The following is a 24,774-nucleotide window of genomic DNA, read 5'->3' on the forward strand; positions in this document are numbered from 1 at the left end:
GAGCTTCAGTTCTTGTCAAACAGATGGTCTTGCAAGTGGGATCTTCCATGGAATTAACCAGCAGGTCAAATAATAACAATACTCTGGGAATGAGACTTTGAAAGAGCTCCATTCCCTTTCTGTTTCCTCAGGTGGCTGCTAGGCTTCTGGCTTTTAGAGACTATCTTTCAAGGCTACCATACACTAGAGAGAAGTGTTTGGGACTACAATAAGTTAAAATGCCATAATGCTCTGCGTTCTTACTGAGAATCAGTCATTTTTCTTGGTAAATGTCCTTGGGTTGTTGCATGGCTTTGGTAAATTTCCGTAGTGTTGAAAAAGTTGATTCTGAGAATTTATGCCAGTTTCTTCATTGCTTTTAGGGAGGAGAGGATTTTCAGATGTTCTTACCCTCTCTCTCTTTACTGATGTCACCTCTATAGCTTAATCTTTATTTCAAAATTGACATTATACCTAAGAGTGGAATATTTAGGTCAGTTCAAGGGGGTCATCACTGACATGATTCTGGAAGTGCTAATTTAGGGTCTCATTTAAATGTATGTTGTTTTCTTGTTTTTTGTAAAAGTTATATTTTTTACATTTATTCTGTTTTCTCTTGGGTGGCTATGATTAAACAATGTAACTGTTGGTCATTCATCCCAGCAGATTGGGAAAATAGTCCAGGATTTTTTTTTCCCTTTTTTTTTTTTTTTTTTTTTTTTTACTTTCCCCAAAATGGACATCAAGGAAAGGGAATTTTAACCTCTGCTATTTCTGTGTTATGTCTTTGTACTACTAATTGGCATCTGGCAGTTATATGCCCTCATGCTAGAAACTATTTCTTATTAGCAATCTATTTCACCCTTACATTCATGATATTATCCATCTATTCCTATAAATTCCAATTCTTTCTCCAAAAAAAAAGAGCCAAAAACACTTAATTGTGCTTAATCAGAATCTTCTTTTTTTTGTTCTGATTTTGTGGATTCTTCAGCCTTCTTGTTGCTAAAACTTAGAGAAGACGTCAGGTAAAAAAAGAGCCAAGGTTATTACTAACATAGATTGCAGCCCTTTTTTTATTCCATAGAGACCCAGTTTCAAAAATTTTTCACTTGTTTTATACTTTTTTTTTAAATTTTATTTTTTATAAACATATAATATATATTTTTTCCCCAGGGGTACAGGTCTGTGAATCGCCAGGTTTACACACTTCACAGCACTCACCATAGCACATACCCTCCCCAAGGTCCATAATAACCCCACCCCCCCAATCCCCCTCCCCCCAGCAACCCTCAGTTTGTTTTGTGAGATTAAGAGTCACTTATGGTTTATCTCCCTCCCAATCCCATCTTGCTTCATTTACTCTTCTCCTACCCCCGTAACCCCTATGTTGCATCTCCTCTCCCTCATATCAGGGAGATGATATGATAGTTGTCTTTCTCCGATTGACTTATTTCGCTAAGCATGATACCCTCTAGTTCCATCCACGTCGTCGCAAATGGCAGGATTTCATTTCTTTTGATGGCTGCATAGTATTCCATTGTGTATATATACCACATCTTCTTTATCCAATCGTCTCTTGAGGACATCTAGGTTCTTTCCATAGTTTGGCTATTGTAGACATTGCTGCTATAAACATTCGGGTGCACGTGCCCCTTCGGATCACTACGTTTGTATCTTTAGGGTAAATACCCAGCAGTGCAATTGCGGGGTCATAGGGTAGTTCTATTTTCAACATTTTGAGGAACCTCCATGCTGTTTTCCAGAGTGGTTGCACTAGCTTGCATTCCCACCAACAGTGTAGGAGGGTTCCCCTTTCTCCGCATCCTCGCCAGCATCTGTCATTTCCTGACTTGTTAATTTTAGCCATTCTGACTGGTGTGAGGTGGTATCTCATTGTGGATTTGATTTGTATTTCCCTGATGCCGAGTGAAATGGAGCACTTTTTCATGTGTCTGTTGGCCATCTGGATGTCTTCTTTGCAGAAATGTCTGTTCATGTCTTCTGCCCATTTCTTGATGGGATTATTTGTTCTTTGGGTGTTGAGTTTGCTAAGTTCTTTATAGATTCTGAACACTAGCCCTTTATCTGATGTGTCGTTTGCAAATATCTTCTCCCATTCTGTCAGTTGTCTTTTGGTTTTGTGAACTGTTTCCTTTGCTGTGCAAAAGCTTTTGATCTTGATAAAATCCCAATAGTTCATTTTTGCCTTTGCTTCCCTTGCCTTTGGCGATGTTCCTAGGAAGATGTTGCTGCGGCTGAGGTCAAAGAGGTTGCTGCCTGTGTTCTCCTCAAGGATTTTGATGGATTCCTTTCTCACATTGAGGTCCTTCATCCATTTTGAGTCTATTTTCATGTGTGGTGTAAGGAAATGATCCAATTTCATTTTTCTGCATGTGGCTATCCAATTTTCCCAACACCATTTATTGAAGAGGCTGTCTTTTTTCCATTGGACATTCTTTCCTGCTTTGTCGAAGATTAGTTGGCCATAGAGTTGAGGGTCTATTTCTGGGCTCTCTATTCTGTTCCATTGATCTATGTGTCTGTTTTTGTGCCAGTACCATGCTGTCTTGATGGTGACAACTTTGTAACAGAGCTTGAAGTCCGGAATTGTGATGCCACCAACTTTGGCTTTCTTTTTCAATATTCCTTTGGCTATTCGCGGTCTTTTCTGGTTCCATATAAATTTTAGGATTGTTTGTTCCATTTCTTTGAAAAAAATGGATGGTACTTTGATAGGAATTGCATTAAATGTGTAGATTGCTTTAGGTAGCATAGACATTTTCACAATATTTATTCTTCCAATCCAGGAGCATGGAACATTTTTCCATTTCTTTGTGTCTTCCTCAATTTCTTTCATGAGTACTTCATAGTTTTCTGTGTATAGATTCTTAGTCTCTTTGGTTAGGTTTATTCCTAGGTATCTTATAGGTTTGGGTGCAATTGTAAATGGGATTGACTCCTTAATTTCTCTTTCTTCTGTCTTGTCATTGGTGTAGAGAAATGCAACTGATTTCTTTGCATTGATTTTATATCCTGACACTTTACTGAATTCCTGTACAAGTTCTAGCAGTTTTGGAGTGGAGTCTTTTGGGTTTTCCACATAGAGTATCATATCATCTGCGAAGAGTGATAGTTTGACTTCTTCTTTGCCGATTTGGATGCCTTTAATTTCGTTTTGTTGTCTGACTGCTGAGGCTAGGACTTCTAGTACTATGTTGAATAGCAGTGGTGATAACGGACATCCCTGCCGTTTTCCTGACCTTAGCGGAAATGCTTTCAGTTTTTCTCCATTGAGAATGATATTTGCAATGGGTTTTTCATAGATGGCTTTGATAATATTGAGGTATGTGCCCTCTATCCCTACACTTTGAAGAGTTTTGATCAGGAAGGGATGCTGTACTTTGTCAAATGCTTTTTCAGCATCTATGGAGAGTGTCATATGGTTCCTGTTCTTTCTTTTATTAATGTGTTGTATCACATTGATTGATTTGCGGATGTTGAACCAACCTTGCAGCCCTGGAATAAATCCCACTTGGTCGTGGTGAATAATCCTTTTAATGTACTGTTGAATCCTATTGGCTAGTATTTTGGTGAGAATTTTTGCATCTGTGTTCATCAAGGATATTGGTCTGTAGTTCTCTTTTTTGATGGGATCCTTGTCTGGTTTTGGGATCAAGGTGATGCTGGCCTCATAAAATGAGTTTGGAAGTTTTCCTTCCATTTCTATTCTTTGGAACAGTTTCAGGAGAATAGGAATTAGTTCTTCCTTAAATGTTTGGTAGAATTCCCCCGGGAAGCCATCTGGCCCTGGGCTTTTGTTTGTTTGGAGATTTTTGATGACTCTTTCAATCTCCTTACTGGTTATGGGTCTGTTCAGGCTTTCTATTTCTTTCTGGTTCAGTTGCGGTAGTTTATATGTCTCTAGGAATGCATCCATTTCTTCCAGATTGTCAAATTTGTTGGCATAGAGTTGCTCATAATATGTTCTTATAATTGTCTGTATTTCTTTGGTGTTCGTTGTGATCTCTCCTCTTTCATTCATGATTTTATTGATTTGGGTCCTTTCTCTTTTCTTTTTGATAAGTCTGGCCAGGGGTTTATCAATCTTATTAATTCTTTCAAAGAACCAGCTCCTAGTTTCGTTGATTTGTTCTATTGTTTTTTTGGTTTCTATTTCATTGATTTCTGCTCTGATCTTTATGATTTCTCTTCTCCTGCTGAGTTTAGGGTTTCTTTCTTGTTCTTTCTCCAGCTCCTTTAGGTGTAGGGCTAGGTTGTGTACCTGAGACCTTTCTTGTTTCTTGAGAAAGGCTTGTACCGCTATATATTTTCCTCTCAGGACTGCCTTTGTTGTGTCCCACAGATTTTGAACCATTGTATTTTCATTATCATTTGTTTCTATGAATTTTTTCAATTCTTCTTTAATTTCCTGGTTGACCCATTCATTCTTTAGAAGGATGCTGTTTAGTCTCCATGTATTTGGGTTCTTTCCAAATATCCTCTTGCAGTTGAGTTCTAGCTTCAGAGCATTGTGGTCTGAAAATATGCAGGGAATGATCCCAATCTTTTGATACTGGTTGAGAGCTGATTTAGGACCGAGGATGTGATCTATTCTGGAGAATGTTCTATGGGCACTAGAGAAGAATGGGTATTCTGTTGCTTTGGGATGGAATGTTCTGAATATATCTGTGATATCCATCTGGTCCAGTGTGTCATTTAAGGCCTTTATTTCCTTGTTGATCTTTTGCTTGGATGATCTGTCCATTTCAGTGAGGGGAGTGTTAAAGTCCCCTACTATTATTGTATGATTGTTGATGTGTTTCTTTGATTTTGTTATTAATTGGTTTATATAGTTGGCTGCTCCCACGTTAGGGGCATAGATATTTAAAATTGTTAGATCTTCTTGTTGGACAGATCCTTTGAGTATGATATAGTGTCCTTCCTCATCTCTTATTATAGTCTTTGGCTTAAAATCTAATTGATCTGATATAAGGATTGCCACTCCTGCTTTCTTCTGATGTCCATTAGCATGGTAAATTCTTTTCCACCCCCTCACTTTAAATCTGAAGGTGTCTTCGGGTTTAAAATGAGTTTCTTGTAGGCAATATATAGATGGGTTTTGTTTTTTTATCCATTCTGATATCCTCTGTCTTTTGATTGGGGCATTTAGCCCATTAACATTCAGGGTAACTATTGAGAGATATGAATTTAGTGCCATTGTATAGCCTGTAAGGTGACTGTTATTGTATATTGTTTCTCTTCCCTTCTGATCTACTAGTTTTAGGGTCTCTCTTTGCTTAGAGGACCCCTTTCAATATTTCCTGTAGAGCTGGTTTGGTGTTTGCAAATTCTTTCAGTTTTCGTTTGTCCTGGAAGCTTTTAATGTCTCCTTCTATTTTCAATGATAGCCTAGCTGGATATAGTATTCTTGGCTACATGTTTTTCTCGTTTAGTGCTCTGAATATATCATGCCAGCTGTTTCTGGCCTGCCAGGTCTCTGTGGATAAGTCTGCTGCCAATCTAATATTTTTACCATTGTATGTTACAGACTTCTTCTCCCGGGCTGCTTTCAGGATTTTCTCTTTGGCACTAAGACTTGTAAATTTTACTATTAGGTGACGGGGTGTGGACCTATTCTTACTGATTTTGAGGGGGGTTCTCTGAACCTCCTGGATTTTGATGCTTGTTCCCTTTGCCATATTGGGGAAATTCTCTCCAATAATTCTCTGCAATATACCTTCTGCTCCCCTCTCTCTTTCTTCTTCTTCTGGAATCCCAATTATTCTAATGTTGTTTCGTCTTATGGTGTCACTTATCTCTCGAATTCTGCCCTCGTGGTCCAGTAGCTGTTTGTCCCTCTTTTGCTCAGCTTCTTTATTCTCTGTCATTTGGTCTTCTATATCGCTAATTCTTTCTTCTGCCTCATTTATCCTAGCAGTGAGAGCCTCCATTTTTGATTGCACCTCATTAATAGCTTTTTTTATTTCAACTTGATTAGATTTTAGTTCTTTTATTTCTCCAGAAAGGGCTTTTATATCTCCTGAGAGGGTTTCTCTAATACCTTCCATGCCTTTTTCGAGTCCAGCTAGAACCTTGAGAATCGTCATTCTGAACTCTAGATCTGACATATTACCAATGTCTGTATTGATTAGATTCCTGGCCTTTGGTACTGCCTCTTGTTCTTTTTTTTGTGGTGAATTTTTCCGCCTTGTCATTTTGTCCAGATAAGAGTAAATGAAGGAACAAGTAAAATACTAAAAGGGTGGCAACAACCCCAGGAAAATATGCTTTAGCCAAATCAAAAGAGAGATCCCAAATTGTGAGAGGGGGGGAAAGGGGATATAAAGAGGTTCAGAAAGAAAAAAAAAGAAAAAAGAAAAGAAACAAATAAAGAAAACCAATAATGAAAAAATATAAAAAGGAAAAAATATATATATATATATTAGATAAACTAGTTAAAAAACGTTAAAAAAGAAAAGGGTAAAAGTTAAAAAAATTAGCAGAAGAAGAGAAAAAAAAATTGAAAAAGAAAAAAAAATTAAATTAACTGCAAGGCTAAAGAATCATGGGGAGAAAGCCATGAGTTCCGTGCTTTGCTTTCTCCTCCTCTGGAATTCTGCTGCTCTCCTTGGTATTGAAACCGCACTCCTCGTAAGTGAACTTGGTCCTGGCTGGGTTCTTGTTGATCTTCTGGGGGAGGGGCCTGTTGTAGTGATTCTCAAGTGTCTTTGCCCCAGACGGAGTTGCACCGCCCTTACTAGGGGCCGGGCTGAGTAATCTGCTCGGGTTTGCTTTCGGGAGCTTTTGTTCCCTGAGCGCTTTCTGTAGAGTCCGGAGGACGGGAATGAAGATGGCGGCCTCCCAGTCTCTGGCCCGGAGGAGCCGAGAGCCCGGGGCCCCACTCCTCAGTGCGCCCTCAGAGAACAGTACCCAATTGCTCCCGTCACCCTGGCCTCCGGCCGCGCTCCGAGCTGACCGAGCCTGCGAGCGGTTCAAGGTAACCCCGAGCTGTGAGCTCACTCCTCGGCTCCGTCTCTGTAGCCGGCTTCCCCGTTCTAATACCTGCAAGCTCTGCGACACTCAGACACCCCCGATCCTTCTGTGACCCTTCAGGACCTGAGGCCACGCTGACCCCGCGTGGGCTTCACCCCAGTTAAGCCTCTGGAGTGATGTCCCTCAGCGGAACAGACTTTTAAAAGTCCTGATTTTGTGCTCCGTTCCTCCGCCGCTTGCTGGGAGCCGGCCCCTCCCCCCGCGGTCTATCTTCCCGTCGCTTTGGATTCACTTCTCCGCCAGTCCTACCTTTCAGAAAGTGGTTGATTTTCTGTTTCTAGAATTGCTGTTCTTCTTCTCTTCGATCTCCCGTTGGATTTGTAGGTGTTTGCAATCTTTGGATAAGCTATCTAGCTGATCTCCCGCTACCTGAAGTAGTCTCAGCTGCTACTTCTCCGCCATCTTGACTCCTCCCCTGTTTTTTACTATCTCTTATGTAAAGTTCATATGGTAGTAGGAAATGTATTCTACTAATTACAATGCTTAATACATTTCTTCCCAGAAATATTATTAAGGTGACAGTTTCTTCAGTGCTGTTAATACTTTCTATTTCAGGAATAGTAGCAGTTGTACAGACTTTTCTGGGCCATGGTATTAAGATATAGATAGATAGATAGATATATAGATATAGATAGATATACACACACATACAAACTCATACAAAACATGTAGACAAAAACTCTAAATTATATGATTGTGTGTGCATGTGTATATATGTGTGTGTATATACCTCTGTGTGTGTGTGTGTTTATTTAAAAATTCCATGGGAAATGTTCCACGTTCCYTTTTTTAATTACAGGTTTATATAACTTGATGAGTTTCATGGGTTTGGTTTTTTATGTATGTATGTAAGTCTTAATTTAGTTTTCAGTTATCTTTGAAGTTTATATTTCATTGTAACTGAATATAAACCTTTTATATGGCCTAGCAGAGTCTCATTTGTTTACTTACTAATTAAGACTTTTAAATACTTTGTCTCTTTTGTGTATGTGTTTTCAAACAGTCTCATAATGAAAATTTAGATGACAAATGTCTAAGATTATATTCTAAATTGAAATAGACATTGGATCATTGTGTTTAGATCATTGTCATATGCTTGCAACTCATATTGAGCATAATGGTTTTGTGCTTTTAATATCAACTTCTAGAACTATATTTTAATGAATTTCTCTTTTTACTTTTAGATCATTTGGGGAATATTTTTCATCTTAGTTGCATTGCTGTTTATAATTTCTCTCTTCTTGTCAAAGTAAGTATAGTACACGTATTTTCCAAAGCACACATCCTGTGATGTCTATACTTGATTCCATTAGTAGCCTATTCATCTTTAGCTGTTTTACTTGAAGTTTTCTACAGCATTAACTCAAAGAATGACTAAAAAGGTGCAATAATAGACAGTGTTTCTTTGTTTTGTTTCAGTTGAGCAGCATCTGTAAGATATTTAAGTGAGGGGTTTAATTTGTTACCTGGGGTTTTCTTTGCCTCTGTTGAATCTGCATGCCTACCTTAGGATATTTTTTCTAAGTTAATTGAAAATATGCCAGTATAATATTTAAATTCACTCTTTATCATTTTTGTTGTTTTAGTTTGGATAAAGCCCTTCATTCAGCTGGAATAGATTCTGGTTTTATAATTTTTGGAGCTAACTTGAGTAATCCACTGAATATGCTTTTGCCTGTACTACAAACAGTGAGTAAACAACAACAACAAAAAAACATTTTATTCTTCAGCCAACATTGTCATTCTGTCAAATTACTATATTAACAAACTAGTAATACTTGGCAGTATAGGCTGTGCCCTCTGCTGATTTGGCTCTTCATTCATGTGTAATTTCCACATTGATATATTACTTTAAAGGTTATATTGATACATTGCTGAGGATTCTTTTCTTTTGTATTATCATAGTAACCTGATCAAAATCAGGGTTGATATTTTAAACATTTGTCAAATATGAATAATGAAGTTTCAGTTAATTTTATATGACTTCTAGACCCCTGTGTATTTTGTGTATTAAATTTGTATATTTATTTGTTTATGTATTAAATTAAATTTTATTTTTTCAGGTGTTTCCTCTTGATTATATTCTTATAACAATTATTATTATGTACTTTATTTTTACTTCAATGGCGGGAATTCGAAATATTGGCATATGGTTCTTTTGGGTTAGAGTAAGTATAACAATATTGTTTTCATAATTTTGTACATAATCTCCATTACTATGTTAACTTAGATTTATAATATAAATTTATAAATATCTTGATATTAAAAGGAAATACTAGCTTTTTCACTTCACATTAGCATAAAGGTGCTTTTTGTCCAAGTGGTGGTTTTTAAATGGGCAGGTTTACCTCCTGCATACATTTGGCTATGCTGGAGATATTTGCAGTTGTTGAAACTAGTGGGTGCTTGATTTATTTCACTTAGCATGGTCTCCTCCAGTTCCATCCATGTCAGTGCAAATGGTGGGTATTCATCATTTCTGATGGCTGAGTAATAGTCCATTGTATATATGGACCATGTCTTCTTTATCCATTCATCTGTTGAAGGGCATCTTGGCTCCTTCCACAGTAAAAAACAACAACAACAACAAACAACCAAAAAACTAGTGGGTGCTACTGGTGTCTAATGGATAGAAACCCTAAACATTCTGGATTGTGCAGGGCGACCATCCATAACAAAGACTTATCCAGCCCAAAATGTCAATAATGCCAAGGTTGAGAAAACCTGATCTGGAAGTTACATTATTTTCCTTAGTGTTTGGCTGCATGAAAACACATTGAAGTATAAATGAATACACTGTAGCTCTCAAGATGACCCTTCCTACTAGAAGTTAAAATTGCTATATGACTGGAGAAGGGTTATTTTCTTCTTACACTCATTTTGAGATAAATTAAGAATTTCAAGGGGCACGTGGGTGGCTCAATCAGTTAAGCATCTACCTTCAGCACAGGTCATAATCTCCAGGTCCTAGGATTGAGCCACGCATCAGGCTTCTGCTCAGGGGGTTCTGCTTCTCCCTCTCCCTCTGCTCCTTCTCCCTGCTCATGTTCTCTCTCTCTCTCTTTTAAATAAATACATAAATAAATCTTAAAAATTTTTTTTTTCAAAATGAAGATGATTTGACTAGAGATTACTTCCACCTGGGAGTAAAAGAAAAACCAGTTAACTAATAAAAGTTGAACTAATAAAAGATTTCCTGTGAAAATTTTTAAAAATCTAGCATTGCTTTTTAGTTCAAAAATGTCAAGTCCACCATCTCTGTATTGCTCTTGGCTTCTTCCTCATGACTGTAGTATGGCTGCTGCAGCTCCATTTATCTTGTTCATGCTCCATTAAAAAAACACTTTCCCAGAAGGCCCCAGCAGACTTCTTTCCTTTCAGTGTTTAATGTTTTATCACTGTTAGTTATGACTAGATGTTAGGGAAACTGGGAAGTGTCAATTTTTAGGTGTTCTCATTGTCATCCCATCCAGAACTGAAGCTCTTCTACTCTCTGTTGTACTAACATCTGTTAATAAAATAGCGTGGTGATTTCTTAGTTGCTAAAATAAAAAGGTGCTCTTGCCATTGAAATGAAGCAAGTCCCTTGGCTTATTGTATTTGTTATGTTTTAGTTTTCCTTTATTGTAAATGTATATGAAAATATTTGTCAGATTGATATAAATTGTGATAAACTAGAACTTAGAGTATAATAGAAGGATGTCATGAGTATTTCATAGAAATGAGTATTTATAAATGTATGACATGTCTGTTCTTGTGCAGTAATATATAAAACCACAAATATATTACTAATACATATAATTTAAACTCCTTCCTCTAACCTTCAGATAGCATTAGTGGTAGTTCATAATTCTTCTTAGCTCTATAAACTTCTAATAGATGCTATTACATAATAAGTTTAGATTTGCCTGGAAACAAACCAGATGAATACTCTATATGTTCTCTAGGTCTTGAGTTTTTCATGGATCATTTATAGAATCCTTTGAATATAGATGCTTTGCTGTGATTTTTAAATAAACATGAATGTAAAACTAAAAGCTTTGTAGAGAAAAAATTGTCAATCTCATAATCATTTGAAATGATTAAGAATTTTTAATTATTTATTTTAGAAAAAGAAATGGTTGGTTGACCTGTATTCATTACCTCTAACACAAAAGCAGAACTTAGTGCCTTACAAATAAAGCATATTGCTGAAATACTGTTACTGTCTTTTTTTCTTTCCAGCTATATAAAATTAGAAGAGGTAGAACCAGGCCCCAGGCCCTTTTATTTCTTTGCATGATACTTCTGCTTATTGTCCTTCATACTAGCTACATGATTTATAGTCTTGCTCCCCAATATGTCATGTATGGAAGCCAAAATTACTTAATAGAGGTAAGTACAAAATGTTTAATTTCATTATTTTGATATTTTAAAGAGGGTGGTATTTAAAACCAAATTTTAATGTGTGAAGGTTGGCGTAAGATAATAGCTCATCAGATCAAGTTGAATATCACTAAAACGGGTTTTTCACTCCTATTTTTGAGCATATTTATATTTGTTTTATTCAGGTTTTTTTTTAATAACTGCACTGAATTTTATTATTATATTTCCTTATATGGATCCCATGATGCTAAGCTACTGAACTTTATCTCAGCACTTTATTAAAACTCATAGTATTTTCTCTAAAATACTATTTTAAGTAGTTTTATTAATATGGCTCCCCAAAATTTTGATGAGCAAAGTATGTCTGGTCACCAGTACTGTGAATCCCACAGGAGATTCTCTAAAACATATTTTATTTGTAGTGTTACAAAGGAAAGCAGTGACATACAAGAGAAACCCCTTACAGCAGTCAGTGGGTTTTTCAGCAGAAACTTTATCGGCCAGAAGGGAGCAGCATGATAAATTCCAAGTGCTAAAAGGAAAAAATCTACAGCCAAGAATATTCTATCCAGGAAGGCTTTCATTTAGAATAGAAGGAGAAAGAGAGAATTTCCCAGAAAAACAAATGTTACAAGCAAAACCAGCTAAGTCATTGTCATACACAATACCATCAGCCTGTGGGTCCCAAATTCACAGTCCAGCCACCCTCCTGCCCGAGTCAGCACGCACGGCCTGCCACCTGATCAATGCCAAGTCAGCATACCTTCACCTCACATTGCCAAGCTCTCAAACTCGCACTCTTCCCCTCAAATTTCAGTCCCTGTGCTCAAGTCTGTGCACAAAAGGTGGCATAATTATAACAGCAGAACGAAGCAACCCAAAACAGTGGTACTACTTATGTGGAAGGTATGATGGATAAAAGGAGTGTGGTAGGCTGAGAACATCTCCAACAAGCACATCAAAGAACAATACACACGGTATGCTTCTGGTTAGTAAAAGAAACAAACCTGGGAAAAATAAAACAAGATGAAATCAGAGAGGGAGACAAACCATAAGAGACTCTTAAGCATAGGAAACAAACAGGGTTGCTGGAGGGGGGTGGAGGGTGGAGGGTTGGGATATCTGAGTGATCGGCATTAAGGAGGGCATATGATATAATGAGCACTGGGTGTTGAACGCAAGTGATGAACCACTGAATTCTACCTCTGAAATTAATAATATCCTATATGTTAATTAATTGAATTTAAATTAAAAAGAACCCCCCCCAAATTTTTATTTGTGGTTATCTGAGCTTTCATTCAACATGATAGGTATTACCTGTCATACTCTATGTTAATTTTTCAGAAACCAGCTGTGGCTCCTGGTTGTAACTGGACAGCTAATTTGTTTTTTTTGACAGTTTAAAATATTTTGACCATATCTGACTCAGTCTTTGTGTCATTTGTTTTTTTTCCTAAAATACCTCTCCCTCTACTTAAGAATGGAAATCAAGTATGTGTTTCAGGTTCTAGTTAGAGCCTTGCTTTAATGCAGTCTTTGATTACTAATCTATTCTGTCCAGATCACCCCTTTTTTTATACTGTATTCCTCTGTTCTTTCTTTAGTTTAACATGTAATTAGTAACAAAAATTTAACAAGCACATCAAAGTTTCCGTCAGTACTATACATAATATTACCAATGGTTGAAAAATTAGTTCATTGACAAATAGTAAGTAATAAGGTAGGTGGAACAAATAAAAGGCAGAAATTGTAATAGACATACATGAGTAACCTGAGTTTGAGAAACACAGTACTAGAAAATCGCCTGAATCCCATTTTTCCACTTCTTAAATCTTTTTATTCTCTTCTTGCCTTATTGTGTCCACCTAGTTCACTAGGTCATGCTTATTAAACTTTTTCCTATGAATAAATGAAGTGAGATCATGGATTTGCATGGACAAAAGATAGCCTTTTCTCGTTTCACAGTGGAAAAATAAGTAGGCTATTTCTTTGGGAAGAAGCTCTGTTGTTCAGTCCAGAATCTAAAGATTGTTGCAAAAAAGCCCTAATGTTAAAATTTACCATAAATCTTTTTCTTCTAATTGTAATCTTGTGTAAAATTTACCTTTTAGAATATTAGCTAGATGTAGTTTAATAGAAAACAGAGTATAAAATTCATAATGTGATTACTTTTTGATCCAAATATTTATTAATATGTTTACATTTTAGCCATATTTTTGTCTTTTAGAGCAATATAACTTATGATGACCATAAAAACAATTCAGCCTTCCCTGTGCCAAAGAGATGTGATGCTGATGCCCCTGAAGGTAAGGCAGCTCTTATCAACTATCTTAGAATTTATAACTCCATGAGGAAAGAGTTGGCTTGCATTTTTCTGTGTTAATCATTTGATGCATCTGTTCTAATATGTGGTGATAAAGGAACTTCTGGCAGGAAGAAATTGGTAAGTCTTTTCAATAGAATTTCTTGGTGATCTATTGATTTCCAGTAGGGAAAGGACCGTTATAAATTAGTTACTTATCAAGTAACAAAAAGTAGTTCTTATTTATTACATTTAGTAATATAATAAGAAATCACTCTTAAATGACTGTCTTTTTCCTTGAAAAACTCAAGATAGTTTTGGTGGAACCTGTAATTCCTAGGACCAAGACCAAAAGTACCTATGACTTAGAACTTTTCATTCATACACGTCTAGTTATTTTACTTAATAATAATAATGTTAGTTATAATAGCAGTTCACTTTTAAGAACATATAATTGTGTTCCAGGCACTATGCTAAGATGTCGTGTGTATTCTGAGAAAAACTCTCTGATCCTATGCTTTTAACCTCTGTTTTTTTAGAGAATTTTTTTCTTCTTTCTGTTCATTAAGGTGATTTTTTTTTCTTTTGAGTATTATTGTTTTCCTGATTAAGGGTTCCAGGCTCATTCTCTCAGAATTTGTGGTTCTTTTCTTCTTTTTTTTGTTTGTTTAAGATTTTATTTTATTTGATAGAGAGCACAAGCAGAGGGAGCATCAGAGGGAGTTGCAGAGGGAGAGGTAGAAGCATGCTTTCCACGGAGCAGGGAGACCGCTCAGTCCCAGGACTCTGGGATCATAACCTGAGTAGAAGGCAGACTTAAAACCAGCTGAGCCACCCAAGCACCCCTGCAATTTTTTCCCTACTCTTATCTTCAAAATGCTTTTATATCAGGATAAGTAATATGTCAGATACAGTAAATTTCTTCATAAATCACTCATGGGTACCATTATATAAAGATAAATTCTGAGTTTTTTAGTAGGGTCAACTACAGACTGAGATGGAGTAATAGGAAGAATAAGCATGGAATACAGAGATAGCCCAGAGGGAAAGTAATTACCTCTACCTGGAGGAGATCACTGTGCAGTGGTAGTCAAAAGGGTTTTTGGAAAAATGACATCAGAGCTGCATTTAAAGGTTAAAGAAGAATTTATCTGCTGTGTGCATCAAGGGAAGTTGTTCTGAGCAGAGGAACAAAATACACAAATAAAATTGTCTTAAACTATATTATGGGTATGTGTTTAAAGAATTTAAAACATTGTTACTGTTTTGTATTTTAAATTACAGACATAGGAGGTTGGAGGGAGGGAGGAAATGAGATTGAAGAGTTAGGCGTCAGATTGCAAAATGTTTTAGAAAGTAACTAAAGAGTCAAAGAAGGGATTTTTTGTTTGTTCTGTTTTTTCAGTGAAGGGTTTTAAACTAGAAAGTAGAAGTTATGATCTGGTTTATTGTCAATAACATAATGATAATAGTTATATAGAGCCTGGATTTGGGACCAAAGCATAGAAATCAGATGGGAGACATAGCCAGAAGGAGCTATCACAGTAATCCAACAGAGATGGTAGAAGCCTGAATTAAGCAGTGGTAATGAGCATATGAAATGAAGAAAGAAATTCAGGGGTGAATTAAGGGAATTTCTGATTGTTTGGATCCAGAGCAATTTCGAGAAAGACAGTAGATTCTAGAATGACCCTGTAGTTACTGAGTAGTTTGGTAAATTTTGGTATCAGCGCTCTGAGATAAAAATACTAAGATTAGAGAAAATTGTAAGAAATGATTAGTTGACCTGAGATATCTCCAGAACATTGAGGTGGACGTTTCATAGGCAGTTGAATGTATACGTAAGGAACTGAGAGGGAAGAGAGTGAGTGAAAGGAGCACAGAGACTGGACCTCAGAAAAATCTGAGGGGAATCGGATAAAGAAGATACAGAGGAGAAGACTAACAAAAAGTGAGAAAAATGTTGACGAAGAGAAATCTAATTGCGTTGAATAAAAATGCATTTAAGTCATTGACTGAGTTTGTATTAGTTTTCACGGAAATTCTTCATAGAGATTGAGAGAGATTAGGCAGAAACTAAAGAAGGCATGCAGGGTCAAGGAAATTTTTGTTTCTCTTTTTTTTCTTTTTCTTTTCTTTTTTTTTTTGTTTTTTTTTTTTTTTTTAATAGATTAGGAGAGACTTCAGGGATGATGGGATGAAACTAATGGAACAGGAGAAGCTGAAAAATATCAGAAGGGGTGAATGATGGGACAATATCCAGTTCTAGAGGAGAGAGTATTAAGAACATCCAAGACAGGGTGCTTTAGATAAAATGAAGGGTACCTCCTCTAGGTTGTAAGGAAAGAACCAAGAATATGGACTCAGATAGTAATTTCTTAGTGAGAGCGGACGGGAAGTTGTCATTTGTATCTGATTGTCTTAGTTTGCTATGAAGTGTGAGTTCACGTCACGTGCTGAGAATTGAGTAGGCCATTGGGGCACATAATTGAGGAAAGTGGCAAAAGTTTTTGATAGGTCATGGAGGTTAATAAAGAGGGAAAATAAATCAGTGATAGATAAATATGTCAGGGGATAGAGATGAAGTTATCAATTTGTGTTTTTATTGAACAGATCTGTACAGCCAGTGTGATTATTCTCCATCAACGCTTAGTTGTCTAGGGAGGGTAGTTTGAAGGATTAAAGTAAATGCAGGCAAAGCAAAAGAGTGACAGAATAAAGTGACCAACCACAGAGCCTCTGATGCATAAGGAAATAAGTGAAGAGACTAAAACTGGGATAAAAGAACAAAATAGAGAAGAGATGGGAAAACAAATCCAGTGAGACATCTTTCGTCGCCTAAAGAAATAATAGTAAAATATTTCTAGTTTAAATAAATATGACTTTCCAGTTCTCCTTTTGTAATGACTTCAGTCCAAGATTTTTTTCTTTGAAATGTACACACACATCACATCACAAACAGAGTGGATAGTTGAAATGCTTTGGATGGTCATTTTTAGCTAAGTGAAAATAGAATGAAAAATTACTGCTGAGTTGATTTGTAATTTTTTTTTTTTTTTTTTGAGCTGAGAAGGCATTGACCCTAAATATCTAAAATAGATTCTGCTTTAAAAGTTCTTATGGCACTATTGAAATCTTAGCAGGAAAAATAAATAAAAAAATAAGATTTCAAAATTATGTTGCACTGGTAAAAGGAATTCAGATGCTCATGTACTGCTGAACTGAGTGAATTTGTGTATTATAGCTCAATAAGCTTCAGTCAGATGATACACTTGACCATAATTTTTTATGTATTTAGCATTTTTCTTTTTCAGTCTGACCTCATTTACAGTAGTTAAAATGACTCTCTCTGAACTGTTGAATATTTTTCTTAAATATTTCAGTTGACTTATCCTTTGGAATGTTACTTTGCAGTACAAAACATACCCTTTAGGTTTATGAATTTGATTAATTTTTCTCAACCTTTTCTTTTGTTCTCTAGCTCATCCTTAGGTTCTTGGCAGAAATATCATTGATCTGGGGTAGTAGGGTAGATTCTTTTAAATAAAAATAGTGATGGAGAAAGATGAGCAGATTAGGACATGAGATTTGATACATAAGGGTGGGGATTGTGTGGAATATATAATTACAGGCTGCTATGACTGCATCTATTTGAACACAAACTTGGAAATCTCAGCATACAGAGAAAAAGCCTCTTATTTTGACATTTTGGTGGGCACATTTGACTAGAGTAGATGGTGCTATCATATAAATATACCATAAGACACTTGATGGCACCTTTGTTATATGTCTGTTGCAAATAACAGAATCTTTAAGCATGAGCTTTAGATTTAGAAGCAAAAATTACAGGGCGCCTGGGTGGCTCAGTGGTTAAAGCCTCTGCCTTTGGCTCAGGTCATGATCTCAGGGTCCTGGGATCGAGTCCCGCATTGGGCTCTCTGCTCAGCAGGGAACGTGCCTCTTCCTCCTGTCTCTCTCTGCCTGCCTCTTTGCCTACTTGTGATCTGTCTGTCAAATAAATTAAAAAAAAAAATTTAAAAAAAAAAAAGCAAAAATTACAATGTTATACTTAAAATTATTTCTGAGAAAAGATAATCTCCCTGGAAAGATATTAAATACAGATATGAATCTCTTATCAGTCAGTGTATTTTAGAGACTTTTTTCCTTAAGTAATACTTTGTTCATATATGGGATAGTCTTGCACTTATTAAGCATATAGAAAATATTACTGACACCCTAGTTTTAAGTGCTTATAGTATCTAAGATTCAAAAGAGAATCATTCATCTAAAAATAGTTAGGTTTTTCTGTTTAAAATAACCTCTTCAGAATAGAATAGTTGAGCAGATTTATGAGGAATACCTATCATACTATGTTTATAAAGTTCTCCTAAAGTGACAGTATTATATAATTTATCTTGACAGGTAGTGTATTGTTTACATGTTTAAAGTGAGTCAACTCGGCAAATCAGAAATCAAGGTTTGAATTTTGTATGCCATTTTGGCAAAAAGGATGTTTGCATTCCAGTTTTATATTCTTTAATTGCTATTTAATCTAACAAACATTAATACACAATTTATGTGTTAATGTGCATAAAGTAGTTAAACACAGAATTATTACAAGTAACCTAAATGTACATAAATACTTGAATCAAAATAGGAAGATGAGAGATCATTGTCCCTTAATGGATAAACACAATAGGCATTTTGAGTACTACTGGGGTAGATTTTGGAAAAGTGTCAGAGAAACATAGATACCTATTATATGTATCTCTGCCACTGAATAGCATATAGCCTAATGGACTTCGATATGAAAATAAATAATTGTAATAGAAGGAAAAGTAAGTGTCAAGCTATAAAGCAATGATAGACAAAGTGCTGTGGGAAAGCAAGAGGGAATAATGATTTATTCTGCCCAGGGGCCAGTATAACATTTCAGCTGGGCCCAGAAGCGTAAGTTAAATAAATCTAAATGAGCAACAACAACAAAAAATTGGAGGATATTCCAAGCAGAAAAGGCACCTGCATTAACAAGGCCTAAAGACATAAATATATTTGGCGTATTATAGTGACAATAAATTATGGCAGGAGCATTGAATATGCTCCAGTGAGGGATGGAGGAAGATAATATGTTTCCAAGTGACTATTTTTAAAAACCCATGAACCCCAAGTCTTACTTGTGCTGTTCTATTTAATTCTCTTTTCTTGACATAAATTTGTGTTGACTTACTTGGAACTGGAAATGAAGTGGTCTGTATAAGTCAAACTTGATTTTTGTTATTAGGTTATTCTGATTAAGTATATTTGTTAATATATATAGCCAGTCTTAAATAATCAAATGATCTATATAGTTTTGATTTTAGCTTTAGGATATAATTTTACCAGGACAAATGGTTAAGATGACTCAAGTTAGCTGGTGATGCTAAAATAGAAGTTGGTGTGTTAAACTGAACCACATGAATTACAAAAAAACTGAGCAGACTTAAAAAGCTAAAGTGAGATTATAATTATATACACTAAGTACAAAGGGAAAGTGAGAATTACTTTGAATCACTAAAGATAATGTTGGAAAAAAGTTAACAAAGTAAAATGTGTATGATACTTAAGAAAGTTGTCAAACACTAAATTCTGCAGTAAACAAGCAGCCCATCATCATCAAGAAATGATTCAAAATACGTTCTCTATAAGTAAAACTTGTTTAGGTCTCTGTGTTGCCAGCAAATAAACAGGTTGACCTGTTTTCTTAGAACCTCAAGTACCTGTCCTTCTAAAAACATTTATCCAACATAGTATGTCTGGGTTAGAGAATTTTTTTTCTCCCCATTTTCTCTGTGAGAATTACAGAAATGGAAATACAGGCCACAAAGAGATACATAAATTATAAACTGTTTTAAAATATAAATTACAATGTTAAAGCAAAAACAAAAAACAAAAAACAACCTTTAGAGAGGCCATCTAACTCAGGTAATCCTCTTTATTGCAGATACAGAAACTAAAGCCCTAGAAAATGACAATTAAAAGGTGTACAGATGAGACTTGGGGCGATAATGCAAGTGTCTGGATTCCCAGTTTTTTTTTTCTTTAATTTAGTTAATTAAGGTATTATGTATTATTGGTTTTAGGGGTACAGGTCTGTGATTCATAAGTCTTATATAATACCCATTGCTCATTATAACACGTATCCTCCCCAGTGTCCATCACCCAGTTACCCCATCTCTTTACCCCTGTCCCCTCCAGCAACCCTCAGTTTGTTTCCTATGATTAAGTGTCTCTTATGGTTTATCTCCCTCTCTGGTTTCATCTTTTTTTCATTTTTTCCTCTCTTCCCTTATGGTCTTCCGCCTTGTTTCTTAAATTCCATATATCATTGAGATCATAAGAAAATTGTCTTTCTCTAACTGACTTATTTTGCTTAGCATTATACCCTCTAGTTCCATTCATGTCATTGCAAATGGCAGGATTTCTTTCTTTTTTTTTTTTTTTTTCCTAATGGCTGCATCATACTCCAGTGTGTGTGTGTGTGTGTGTGTGTCTGTGTACACACACAACACCCCCCACATCTTCTTTTTCCATTCATCTCCCAATATCTTTTTTTTAGGTACATTCTATGTTTTGTGTTTTATTTGCATTGTCTGTCCTTTAAATTTGAAAAATAAAGACTGTTACTGCTTTTTTAATGGAGATAGCCATTTGAAGCCATGAGAGAATGAAAGTCACAGACAATATAAAGGAAATTCAGAGGTTGAGGAACTGAAACTAGATTATTGGAGAAGGAAACATAAGAATCTGGAAATGAGAGATGAAAGCCAGAATACTGTAGCATTATGGTATCCAAGAGTGTTGTACCCACGAGTCAGTAGGGCTGATGCTTCAGAGAGAGATTTAACAAGCAAATCTTAAACCTTTGAGAATGCAGTTTTAGCAGGTTGAGTATGGGGCTAAAGTAGTAGAGAATTAAGTGAAAAGATTTAACAATGAAGATAGTTATCTTACCTTGATGCGGTTTTGGTTTGCGATTTTTGTCATGCTTACCTACATGGCCTTTAAAAATCCCATATATTTAATGGCACATGAACTAAAAGCATGGATATATTACCAAAGCTGTATATCAGTTTAATTTCTAGTATGAAATCATATTAAAATGCATTTAGGAGCTTGCTCTTTGGCCAGGACCTTGAGTCTTTTTGCAAAGTTAATGTATTCTTAATTTCAGATGTCTGTTTCCTTAATTCATGCATTGAAGAAGAACATAAAGTTCAGTTTTGAATCATTTTTATTTGAGAATTCCTTAAAATCCAAGTGGAGGTCTTGAGCTAGAAGTTGAGTTGGATCTATTGTTCTGGAGAAGTTTATGCTGGATTAGTCAGGGTTTGATGTGAGACTGGATGAGAGTCATCAATAGACTGAGTATAAATGGAGAAGAGGTACAAGGACTGAGCTCTGTGACTCTCCAATGGTAAGAGGTTAGAGAGAGGAGCAACCAGCGAAGAACTAAGAACAGACAAACAGTGAGGTAGCTGGAAAATTAGGCAAGGGAAGAGTGAACCATTTCAAGTGCTAGCATTTGTCATATTAAAAGAGAGAGAAAGAAACTGGATTTAAACAGATGATGACAGTAGGAAAAAGGGGACTGTTAAAATAAGGAAAACTCTCTGACCGTGAGATCTGTAATTGTTTCAAGATCAGGCAGAAAAGGGGTTTTTTTGGTTTGTTTGTTTGTTTTCTAGGTAGGGAAGAGTAAATAAGGCTAGAAAGATCCAGGTGTTAGGGAGTAGGATGATCAGAGAATGTTTTTCCCTGAGGTTAGTGAAGAGGTATGTTGTTCAGGAGTGGGTGTAGGCTAGGGTAAGCCCAATTTCAGGGGTCTAGGGAAGGAGAGGAATTTAAATTTTGGGCAAGTCAATTAATAAGCCTTTTGCTTTGATTGACCAGTGTGGACAAACAGCTGAGGTAATCTTTTTTGAAGCAGAGACTGGGAATCTAGAGAGCCTATGTCTGGTTTGTCAAAAGTAAGCATGTAGGGGACATCCATGAGTCATAATCAACTCATATGGGAAGGGGAGTTCTTTGCAGTAAATGCACAAAGAGTAGAGAGATTTCTTTAATCATGTTTCCAGAATCACAGGGCTCTGGTCAAGTTCAGCATTGTCAGGATAAACCAGGTAAGACAAGGACTAGGAAATTACTCTTGGTGGGGTTAATTGGGTAACTGACAAGAACAGTTCTGATGGGATTGTGGGGCAGAAACCTGACTGGAGCAGGTTAAAGATGGAATGGGGACTGGAGTAGCTTAGAGTTTGAAATAATTATCAAGAAAAAATAACTGCTGAGTAAAGTAACCAAATTTCTTGAAAGTATCAAAGTGCTGATAAGGTCTTAAGACAAAAATCTCAGTTGTTCTCAGTCATCATCATTAAGCCAGCAGCATCTGGGAACTTGGGAACTTGTTAGAAATGTAAATTATTAGACCCCACCTTAAGCTTTCTGAATCAGAAACTCTAGGGATGTAACCTAGCAGTCTGTTTAAATAATTGCTCCAGGAGGGGTGCGTGGGTGACTCAGTCAATTAAGTGTCCAACTCTTGGTTTCAGCTCAGGTCATGATCTTAGGGGTTGTGGGATGGACCCCTGGGTCGGGCTCTGTGTTTAGAGTGGAATCTGCTTGAGATTCTTTCCCTCAATCTCCTCTACCCCCTTCCCACCTGACACGCACACTCTTTCTCTCTCTCTAAAATAAATAAATAAATCTTAAAAAAAAAAAAAATCTCTCCAAGTGATTCTGATGCTGCATTGGTGTGAGTGAAGGAAAGAAACCCAGAACAAAGTAGTAAGTAGAGTGCTGAGCTGCTTTGTTCTGAAGGTACTTACCAAATCCAGTGATTTAAGCTCCAATTTTCACAGCCTTTTGAGGCAAAAGGAACAGAAAATAATAGAGCAGTCCTGTCCAATGAAAATATAATGTGAATCATATACATGATTTAAACTTTTTTAGCTGTCACATTAAAAGAGAAACTGATGACTTTGATTTTATTAAATGGCATTATATTTAACCTACTATATCCAAAATACTGTTTCAACATGTAACTAACATAATGTTTTACTGAGATACTTTATATCCTTTTTCATACTAATCTTCAAAATCTGGTGTATATTTTGCACTTAAATAACACCATAATTCAAACTCCAAATTTTCATCATCTAAATGAAACAATTTATTAAAGTAAAATACAGTTCTACCAAAGCAATAAAGTTGTGTTTTATGAAAAAATATTTTATACTGCTTCAGTTTTTAATTTATATTTGAATTAAAATTCAATATAAAGTTAGAAATTCAGTTCCTTAGTAGTCACATGTGAATTATTTAATAGACATGTTACTGTTATATTGGACATGCAATTGTAGAGCACACATGGGTGGTGGCATCTTGTAGATGCATGTGTCCTCTTGTAAAGCTGAGCCCTTCCATCCCCCAAGTATTACATTACTATCTGAGGTGAATAAGTAGCAAAGTTATATTACTTGCAGAAAACTGAAGGCAAAGTTGGCCTTAATGTCAAGAACAGGAAGGTAAGAATCACATCCCCGTGAAATTGTAACTACAAAACTACCAGCTCTTTGCAGATTTGCAGTCTACATACCCATCACCAGAGTGAATTTGTTTCATTGTCATCTCAGACTGGCATACTAGGCACAGGGCACAAGTACATATAAAATGCTTAGCAAGGGATGTACCTTAATTCTTGGCCTCAAGGAATTCCTGCAAAGGAACACAAATGAAGACATTGGAGCCAAATATTTAAGCACACAAGGCAACAAAGCACCATGAAAGAAAGCTAGAAGAAATAGCAGGCAGCAAGAAGAGACTTGCTAAAACCAGATATTGGAATTATCAACACAGATTATAGAACAGTAAGTTATGATAAAAGGAATAAGACCAGATCAGAATATTGGCAGGGAACAACAAACAGAATAAATAAAAGAAAGTGTGACAGATTTATAATGGGCCCAAATACAATATTTAGAAATGAACATATAGTTACGGGAATTAAACACACTTCAGGGAACTATAGTTTAAAACCACACTAAGTTCTGCATACTTGAATATTAGTTGTAAGAGGAAGTGTAGTAGCTGTCATATCTATACATCAGAAAAACTGGGCAGTATATGTACCGGGTGAACAAAATTACCATTGCTGAGGGGCAGTGCATGACATACCCAAGGATATGACACCCTGAGAAGAACAGAGAGCATGATTCAAATCATGAAGAAATATGAGACAAAACCAAATTGACAGTTGACAAGCATGGTATAAAGTGACTAGCTTGTATGGTTTAAAAATGTCAAGATTTTCATAAAAGACAGGTTGAGGAACTGTTACTGATTAGGCATGTTAAACAAAAGTAATGCATGATCCTGGAGTGGATCCAATACTAGAGGATAAAACTTCTAGAAAGAATACATTGGGATAAATGGCAGAGTTAGAATATTAACTGTAAAGTTTAAAAATATAGTATCAATTTAAAATTCTTCAGTAGCTATACTGACTGCGGTTATGTAAGAGAATATCCTTCTGCTTAAAAAAATGATGAAATATTAAGTCATCATACATGGTTCAGAAAACATAAGTGTGTATATATTGAGAGAATGATAAAAGTGGGGAAAAACCACATGAGACCTGCTGTACACCACCAAATGACAACTTTTTTAAAAACGTAGTCCCAAGTATAGGCCAAGATATGAAACTAGTAAAGATAATCATTTCTAGCTTCTGTTTAGGGGGTAGTAAACATTATACTATTTATATAATTTCACGTTATTTTTATACTGTTAAAAATTTACACTTAAATGTTATTTTTCTTAAATTCCATAAATTTAAGTTTATATCCAGGTTCGACATGATGTATTTGCCCTACAAAATGACAGAACACATTTTGAACGTAAAAGTTAGTGAATTCCCTAAGCAATTTAGAATAGAAGGTATAACTTTTTATGAAAGTGAGTTAATCTTTCTTGTTTATTTTTAATTTTGAAAACCTGCTACAAAATAATTCATCTCTCATTTTCCTGTCACTTCT

General features: G+C 35.8%; 1 protein-coding gene across 1 annotated transcript in view; it reads left to right on the top strand.

Annotated features, from left to right (window-relative positions):
- LMBRD1 (LMBR1 domain containing 1) overlaps window positions 1-24,774 on the top strand; it is a 134,551-nt gene that overhangs the window by 94,579 nt on the left and 15,198 nt on the right. The window contains exons 10-14 of the mRNA XM_032864443.1: window positions 8,220-8,284; window positions 8,622-8,724; window positions 9,099-9,203; window positions 11,260-11,409; window positions 13,628-13,706. Coding sequence (XP_032720334.1) covers window positions 8,220-8,284; window positions 8,622-8,724; window positions 9,099-9,203; window positions 11,260-11,409; window positions 13,628-13,706 — 502 coding nt within the window. The remainder of the gene's footprint in view (window positions 1-8,219; window positions 8,285-8,621; window positions 8,725-9,098; window positions 9,204-11,259; window positions 11,410-13,627; window positions 13,707-24,774) is intronic.

This window comes from Lontra canadensis, unplaced genomic scaffold (genome assembly GCF_010015895.1).
Source record: "Lontra canadensis isolate GAN:19392208 unplaced genomic scaffold, GSC_riverotter_1.0 scaffold27, whole genome shotgun sequence".
Taxonomy (NCBI): domain Eukaryota; kingdom Metazoa; phylum Chordata; class Mammalia; order Carnivora; family Mustelidae; genus Lontra; species Lontra canadensis.